The sequence below is a fragment of the Stenella coeruleoalba genome (assembly GCF_951394435.1).
Source record: "Stenella coeruleoalba genome assembly, chromosome: 7".
In the NCBI taxonomy this organism is placed as follows: Eukaryota; Metazoa; Chordata; class Mammalia; order Artiodactyla; family Delphinidae; genus Stenella; species Stenella coeruleoalba.
Window position 1 is genome coordinate 35188413 of NC_137153.1, and position 9186 is coordinate 35197598.

Here is a 9186-nt window from a genome sequence, read left to right on the forward strand (position 1 = left end):
GCCCTCGCACAGAAACGAAGACCCAACACAGCCAAAAATAAATAACAAATTTTTAAAAAATTAAAAATATAACTACCATGTGATCCAGCAGTCCCACTTCTGGGTTTGTATCCAAAAGAATTCAAAGCAGGATCTCAAACAGATATTTGCACACCCACATTCATCGTAACATTCTCCAAAATACCCAAGATGTGAAGAAACCCAAATGTCCATCAACAGATGAATGGATAATGGGGTCTATAAATAGAATGAAATATTTCCTTCCTTGAAATAAAAGGAAACCATGTCTCATGCTACAACATGGATAAACCTCTAAGACATTATGCTAAGTGAACTAATCCACTCATAAAAGGACATGTCATAGCCACTCACATGAAGTATCTACAGTAGTTAAAATCACAGAAACATACAAAGGTGATTGTCAAGATCTCAGGGAGGAGGAGGGCGAATTAGGGAGTCTCTGCTATCCCAACCCCCGCCTGGGTCCTGGGGAACGAATCAGAACACAGAAGCAGGAAAACAGGCTTTGGCCAGCAGGGAAGGGGGGTGAGGCCCAGGGCGGGTTCACAAAGGATCAGAGTATCTGAGTGCGTTAGGAGGAAGGGGCTTCAGAGGTGGGCCAGCACAGGCCATGATGGGGGCTAAGCAGGCTGCAAGGGGGGGCAGTTCGGGGAGACAGCAGGGGTCGGTGCCCTGCCCCTCATTGTTTGCTCGTCTCACCCTTAAGAGCGGGTCATTTCCCCTGCTCTGATGATTCGAAGTCTCTGCCGGCACCCACAGGACGGTGACTGAGGTCTCCACACTCCTCTGCATGGATCCCAGCTCCCACCCAGATCTGGGGCCACAGACACCTCTCCCCAACCCCTGCTGCTCCTGTGAGCAAGCTGTTCTTGTGAAACGTGGTCATAGTTTGTTAGGAGGAACCGTTTTATATGGGAATACAAATCAGTGTTGATGCCAATACACACACATGTCCAGCCATGGGTGGAAAGGGACGGGACAGTAGTTCTGGGGTGTCTCTGCACACCCATAGGCCCCTGAGGCCAGTCTCCACAGCCACAGCCAGATGGGTCCTCCTCCTTCAGTTGAACGAGATGCTGCTGCAGAGAAATCCCACAAGTTCCACAAAGGGGCCCAACTGTCATTACCCTTATACACACCTTTCACGGGTGCCCCATGAATTTCCCCGCACCCATTCCCCTTGTTGCATCCTCATTGGGATTAAGAGGTAGCTGTGTCCACCACTCTCCACATTGCAATAATCCCAGTGGGACTAGAGGATGCTCGCGCTACGAGGCAGACAGTCCTGTCCCCATAGCCAAGACTTTTCCTCTCTGGTCACTCCACCCACACAGGAAACCCTGGATGAGTGGAGGGTCATCCCAGCGCCGTCGCCTGGCCACTTCAGGGAAGCAGAGAGAAGCTCCATAATGACAAGGGCTGTCTCCAGGCCCCATCCTAGAACCTGGTGAGTGTCCAGAGGGCTGAAAGGCACAAAAGCAGCTCTGCCTCCCCAGAAGGTTCAGGGATGCAGAAGATGGTACAGATGCCCCAGAAGGCCCCTAGCCAAGCAGGCTTTAGAGAAGGGGATGATGAGGGGGTCCCTGGGGAAAGTGAGAGCTGTGCGTTCCCAGGGGCAGCCTGAGGAGTCCTTGTCTATGTGGAGGAAAGGTTTGGCCACCTGTAGATCCAGAGCTCCTGTGACCGCCCTCATCCTTCCTTCCTCTCTGGATCGCTCTCTGTGGAGCAGCGCAACACGAACAAGATGACAGTGGCCTGAGAGCATTTCCCACCAAGACGATCTTTATTCACAATTGATATACGTCACTCCAAAGGTCCTGCTCACACACACACCTGGCCACACCCACCTCCCCCACCTCCCTAACCCCCCACAATCCCGCTCCCCCTCCCCGGCCTGGTGGTCCTGCCCTCCCTCCCTTCCCCCCACATCATCCAGGGTCAGCACTGGGATGAGGAGGAGCCCCTAGGCTCCCCTGGGGGCCACCCTGGGGCCTCGCCCTGGAGGGCCGGCCCAGCTGTTCCCTACTGGCTGCAGTGCTTCTTCCACTTCCTACTCTTCTCTGTGACACACGGGTCACACTTTCTTTTTCTCGGCTGTGAGGGGCGAGCCGGTCCCAGAGCCAAGCCTGGCCTCCCAGACACCCCGAGGCCAGCCCCAGGGATGGGCAGCTTCTCAGCACTGGCTGGGTGTCCACACAGAGCCCGCCTCCTCGACTTGGGAGCGGCTGGTGGAGCTGGGCTGAGGCCTCTTCTCTGACGGGAGGGGGCGTGGGGAGCACTCTGGGCCCCCCAACCTCCAGGGGAGGCCAGGCCTGAGGCATGGGCAGGACTCTGGGACACCCAGCCAGGCAGCAGGCTCTGCAGAGAGCCGAACAGGAAGGCCAGGCTGGGGAGCTCCTCGTCGTCGTCACTGGACCCGTCCCTGGGCCCTCGGGCCTCCCGAACAGGAGAGGCCTCTCTGAGAACAGACGCGTCCCTGGGTCCCCGTAGAGGGCCAGCGCGCCTTTGACCCTGGGGAGGGGAGGGCGCTCCGACCCGGAATGAAGAGACCTCCTGACGTCCTCGAGAGGGAACAAAGCCTTTGGGCCTGCACGGGCCAGTGTCTGTTTGGATGAGCCTATGAAGAGCCTCAGAATCGATCTCTGGTGAGCAGGCTTCATCACTGACCCCTGGATGGGGGTCTTGGTCGTGCCTCTGGGCACTTTGGCCAGCGTCGGGCTCAGAAGGACTTGAGCGCATTCCGGGTGCACCGTGACTCGGGGCTGCCCGCACACCCTCGTCCTCTTTCAAGGCCAGGAGTCGTTTCTGCACCAGCTGGTAGGCGGGAGGAGGATAGTGTTGGCTCCACACACACATGTGAGAGGAGGAGCCCTGGGCCGTGGGACAATGGCCCTGGGGGGAGTAGGGGACGGGGGACCCCAGGACTTGAATCCAAATACAGACACTGTGGCATTCCTGCCATCCTCCTGCACCTTATTCCCAGCTTTGTGCCCTTCCCTCCCCTCCCGGCTCCCCATCCTCTCCTTCCTTTCACCCTGCACTGCACCCACCCCAGAACGGGCCCTTCCCCATGCCAGGCCTCCCAGGCAGGGGAGGGATGGACAGCGCCAGGTGGCCCTCCAGTTCTGGGGCCCTACCTCTCCCCTGTTCACTGGGGTCCCTCCGTGCCCTGGTCTTTCTGGGTGTCCCTTGTCTCCCGTGTTCTACGGGGGATCCCTCCCTCCTCTGGCTCCCCTGGGTCATCTGGGTTCCCCTGTCCCCTGGATCACCTGGGGTCCCCCTCCCGTGGGGTCCCCTGGCTCCCTGAGTGTCCCTCTCCCTCCCCTGGCTCACTTCTTCTGGCGTGAGCCCTTCCTTCTGCTCCAGCTCCTCCGCTAGGGCCAAGAGATCCAGCTGTGCATCTGGGGAAAGCATTTCTGCCAGGAATCGAGGGTGAATGACTGCCTCCACCTCGGACAGAAAGAAGAGGCTGTGAGCATCCTTGGCCAGGAGTGGCCTGTGAGACAAGAAGACCCGAAGGGAAAGTGAAAAGTAGAGACCCACCCCACTGCCCTCCACAAGGCGGGGATGCTCAGCACACACACAAACACACACACATGCACATACACACACAAACATGCACATACAGAGTCACACACAAAAGAGCACATATACAGAGGCACATACACAGACACACAAAGGCATACACACTGACAGACACAAACACGTACACACATACATCTGCGTAAACCTCCCCTAACACCAGGCTCAGGAACAAGGAGCAGAGCTTAAGTCCCAGCGGCCTGAGCAGAACCCAGATCTTGGGTGCTGAGTGTTCCATGCCCTGGCATCTTGTAGACCCCAGGCTCCAGGCCTAGCCTACCTTGGTGACAAAGTCCTCCTGGGAACACAGCTTGTCAATGTAGCTCAAGAGGCCCGGGTCCGAGTAGATGCCGTCCTCTTCCTGCTTCAGCTCATTTCCGTCCTGTCCACCTTCTGCATCTGACTCGCCTGTGGCTGAGTGGACGGGCCCCACCAGCGCATCCATGATGTCCATATACTCCCTCACAGCCTCGGGGGGAATCTCCTTGGGTGCCTTGGGCTCCGGGGGCTGCTGGGACCTGTGTGGCTTTGGGCGGGAGGGCTGGGCCCTGGGGTCGGACATCCTGGGAGCACAGGCTGAGGCAGAGCGGGAGGAAGGGAAGGAATGTGAGGGACTCCCAGTCCACCTCCGGACCACTGAGCACACGTTGGTGAGGGCATTGTTTGGGGGACATTGATGTGAGAGGAGTTACAAAACTGACCAAGTCAATACCCAGCAGTGACAGAGGGCAGCTGAGACCCCACGCCCCCACCCCCTGCCTCAGTGGCTGTTTTGGTTGAAAGACCAATGCCCCTGTCTTGAAGGAAAAGGATCCATATGGGGACAGTGGCCAACCCTTGGCCCCTCTTACCTGTGCCTTCAACTCCAGTGGGAACCTGGGTGCCTGGCTGAAGGCCCACTTTCGGGGCTGGGGGCCCCCGAGGATCCAGCTTCAGTGGGGCTGGAGGAGGCAGGTCCTGCGCACACTGCATCCACTACAACTTCTGAATCTGCATCTCCTCCTTGGCCTCAAATTCCATGAACCTGGGGGGTGACGGAGGCACAGGCCACCCTGAGGAAAAGGCCTGGGTACTGGAGCCCAACAAAGGCAGCCAAGAATGAGGGATTGGGAGAGGATGTGCCTTGGGGCTGTCAAGGCCCTGTGAGGTGCTGTGCACAGCAGAGAGCTGCTCCTGGAACTGAGACAAGATCTGGGACCCTTCCTGCCTCACCAGCACTGGAGGCCATTCAACAGCATAGACCCAGGTCGCTGAATTGAACCAGGTCAATGGGACACGTGGCTGACCCAGGGGGCACCCTCCTCATCCCCCTGTCCCCATCTAGAACCACATGAAGGGCTGACAGCCAGAGGCTGGAACAGGCATGTGTTCCCCACAGGGGTCCTTGCCCGAATCCAGGACCCTGGGCTGGGACTGAGAGTCCTGGAACATAGACCTGGAGACAGGGCCCAGGAGAGGCTGGACGATGTGGTGCTGACCTCAGAGGACAGGCCTTCCTTTCCTCTGAGAGGCACTCGTTTATTTACTTTTCTTTCTTAAACCAAGGGGATTACCATGGAGCAAACAACAGAAGGACCAGAGACCCGCGGGCTGATGACAGGTGGCTTCCCCAGCCTCTTCAGGGATGCCAGGGTACCCACTCGGGCCACTTTTCATGAGGAGAGGGGGTCCCAAATCTATGTCAGTGGCCGCCAGCCACCCACCACTAAGGAAGCAGCAGGCTGGCGGGTGGAGCTCTTTCCCCGGCTCAGCCCATATGGCTGGAGTTGGACCCCACTTGGACTCACAGCGTCACCCTGCCCCATCCTGAGACCTTCATGTCAAGGCAAGGGTAGGTCAAAATCAGGGGAGGGCGGAGCTCCTGGTGGAGGAAGGACAGAAGACCCAAACTGTCAAGGTGAGGGAGGGGTTTCTGGAGGACAGTAGGGCCTCTGGGCTGCGGGGCCCCTGTTCTGAGTGACAGCCCTTCTCCTTTGTCCTCTCTGATGAGCATCCCCACGGCCAGACACTGCCCGCACCCACTCGCCTCACCCTCCATGCAGCCCCTGGGCCCAGGACACTGACTCACTTTTCTGCTATCTCATAGTAGATCATCCGATCAAAGTTGCTAACGCGCTGCCATTCCTGCACGGCCCTGCACAGTCCCCACTCCAGCGTCATGGTGGGCTTCAGGCGGGCCAGGGATCGAAGCACTGGGCTGTAAGACCTTGGCGTCAGTCTCCGTGCCCAGCCCAGCCCCCACCTGCCTGACCCCACCCGCCAATGTGGACCACACATCACTCAACGCAGCATGACTGAGCAACAGGAGGGTGAGAGGCAGGTGTCTGGGAGGGCAAAGACAAGCCTTCCCGGCTACTGCTGTCACAGCCTCACACTCACTCGAGGATGACCATCCACTCCCAGGCTACAGCTGGGACACTGTGCCTTGGGGAGCTCTTTTCCTCTTCAAGGCTGCCTTTTCATAAGAAAAATCACTATCATCAATGAGACGTGGCATGTGCCAGGCCATCTGCTAACACTTCATAGATTAGCCCAAGGAGTCTTCTGCCCGGTCCTCAGAGTGAAGTGTGACTGTCCCCTTTTTTCGAGGGACCGGAGGTTTAGGATGGAAATGCCTGCCAGGCTCACAGCTCTAGTGGGAGAGAGCCCATGCCCTTAGGAGAGCTCTACCATCACCCTGTTCCTAGTGGAATTCTCCACAACAACGAAGTCGAGGCGTGCATTAAGCGCTCGCCTGGGCCCCGCACTCCTCCCCCTCCTCCGAAGTGACCTCCCCCGGCCATGTACACTCAAGTCCTGTATGAAAGGAGACGGCACCACAGGAGAGTGCGGCATCCACTCCTTGGCTCCTCACCTTACAGCACGACCCTCTCTGACTGCAAGTCTGCAGTCCATATTACCATGAGAATCATGGAAGAGCAAGTTGGCTAGACTCTCAGGGTGGTGGGGTCAGTTGAGATGAGGCACATTTCAGTCATGATGTCATGGCCTGGCAGGCTCACGCATATGACCGACAATGTGCCTTCTCATAGCATGGACATCGCCCTCAGACATTGCTTCCAGTATCCCTAGAAACCTAACCTGCGAGTCCATCCCCAGGTCCTCTTTATCTAAAAGCTCCGATAAGCTCACGACCCCCTGAGCGTTCACTCACATGAGAAAGCAGGACAGAGCTTCTGCATCAGGACTCTGGGGAAGGTGTCTCCGCGCCAGTGGCTTGAGGCGCTGCCAACGTCGGAAGTTACTGTACACGCTCTGGGGGTTAGAGCAGTCACCCTGCGAGGCGTAGGGCTGGTTGGCGGCCAGGCTACCCTCCCTGGAACTGCCATGTGGCCAAAGCCCAGAGTTCACTGGGCGAATGATGGGGACCAGCTGGGCAGCTGGTGGTGGAGCTTGAGGACGAAAGCCTGGGGTCCAGCCTCACATGCCAGCCTGAGTAACTCCAACAGCTGGAGCAGTCACAATGGTCTCCATCGCAGGGTTTGTTACGAATACGGGTGCAGGACATGCAGCACTCCCGCTGAGGGCCCGTGGAGCGCTCCAGGTGAGGGGGCCCTGAGTTATGATAAAGGTCTGAGTCTGGGGCGCCTCCACTGGCCTCCCTTGTGACCTGACTTGCACAGTGAGGTTGCAAGCCCCAGGGGCACTGGGTCCATGGCCACCATTAGCCACCAAAGGCATCGTGGGGAAAGCTGGCAGCAGCTGGCTGCTGCCAGGAGGGAATGCTGGGGTGATGGGAGGTGGCAGGTGCTGCCCCCAGGGTGGCTGGTGCTGGGTGCCAGGAATGGGTGGAGGATAGAGCACTACCATGAAATCAGACAAAGAGGCACCAAGGTTCATGACGACATCCGTTCCCAGCACTGGAGATGCTGTTGAGGCAAAGGAAAGGAGTGAATGGAGGAGGAGAATGGGAAAGTGGGACAGAGGCTTTCTGCGGCATCAGAGTGTAAATCTCCACAGGTGAGAGACACTTGGACAAGGGAAACTGCAGCGTGCAAATGTCTTCAAGTGCTTTTCATGCCCTGACCTACAGTTGAGAATTATTGCACCAGTGACCCCGCGCCCATCCACCAAGGCCCCTGACCCCTGCCTGCCGAGAAGAAATTGCCTCAGCAAGCACTCACTCGGAGAGACTCCCTAAGGCGCCCCCTGGCAGCTAAGCCTCACAGGCTGTCTCCCAAGACCTGCAACTGTGTGGACATCCGCTCTGTGAGAAATGCCCGTCAGCTGACGTACTAGCAGGTAGGGACCTTCTGCACGGTAAGTTCTAGGCACACAAAGGCACTGTGTAAAATATTAGGGCCCCACCTCCTCCTCAGTCCTCCTTTTCCTCACGCTCAGTATAAATCCCCTCTTTCTTTCCCAGCTTCGCAAAACAAAACACAATGCTGGAAAATATCCCTCTAATGGAATCCTGATACAAACCCATAACACTGGCCCAGAATGCACCTGCATCTCAGAACAACCCACAGCAGGTACGTAACCTCCTGCCTCGCTCTCAGAGAGGACACTTCACTGCAGGTGTGGCCACACACAGCCCCATTGAATACTTTTCTCACCAAGACCATCTCTCCCCAGGGCCCCCTGAGATACAGTAGGCTCCTGTTAAAATCCCTTTGAAAGATATGGTGAGGCAAGCTTCAGGTACCTCAGGAACATAGTACAAGTCTAGGCTTTCCTCATGACCCTCCCTGTGTCACCACCAGGACATCACACACATCCTTACACACACGTTTCAGAGTGGCTTGTCTCCGCTCTAGAAAGGATCAACCTGTCTGCTGCCATCCTTTCTCCATAGCCAGGGCAATTCCTCTTGATCCACCTCCAATGACCCCTCCTCCCCAGTGCAGTCTCAGGTTTCTTCAGGCTCCCCAGTCTCCCCAGATGAAATGTCCTTGTGTGTCCAGTGCTCTCTTCTCCCTCTACTTCAGTCCAACTATGTGCCCACAGTGAAGTGTCACATGTGAACCCGAAGGATGTGAGAGATGGCAGGGTCTCTGAAAACACACCCCCAACCTATAGGCTTACCTCCTTCTGAAGCCATCCTGCAGGCTTGGGCACGGACTACTGCTGCGTGGTGGCCTCAATGAGAAAAGTCAAGACCAGGACCCAGAGAGCGACCCGCTTCAGCAGTTGCTCAGGATCCAAGTAAAGGAGAGCCACGTTTAAATTTAAACAGTAGAATGTGGGCTGAAACGTTCTGCAGTGGGGGAGGGGCAGAGCACACGTGGGTCGGGGTGGGGTGCGGTGGGGGGACATTCCACGAGGGCTCTGGGAGGTAGGCAAGAACCGGAAGTTCCTTCCATCTCCCACAGTGGCAACACAATTGGCGTGTGCCTCTTTAGGCGGTTGATAAACTTTTTTTGATTCATGGCACTGATGTTGGACATGACAGTCCCTTCCTTTCACGTCTTTATCCATCAACCTAGTTTTGTGTCCCTCAACACACTCTGCTTCCTACCAGGCTCTTGACTTACTTCAACAGAGACTAGACTTTCTGAACAAAATACCCAAGTGTTAGTCTGATAAACACTTGGGTATTTATGGCCACGAGGAACTGAGTATTTGAAATTAGGATTGTCT

General features: G+C 56.8%; 1 protein-coding gene across 1 annotated transcript; it reads right to left on the reverse strand.

Annotated features, from left to right (window-relative positions):
* Positions 1-2043: 2043 nt before the first annotated feature.
* Positions 2044-8647, reverse strand: LOC307188875 (NUT family member 2G-like; the record flags this gene model as incomplete). Its single annotated transcript, XM_079926548.1, is given in 9 exon segments — positions 2044-2835; positions 3355-3471; positions 3884-4179; positions 4455-4578; positions 4582-4627; positions 5672-5800; positions 6758-7023; positions 7027-7472; positions 8632-8647. Coding segments are annotated over 9 exon segments (2232 nt in total).
* Between the last annotated feature and the right edge of the window lie 539 nt (positions 8648-9186).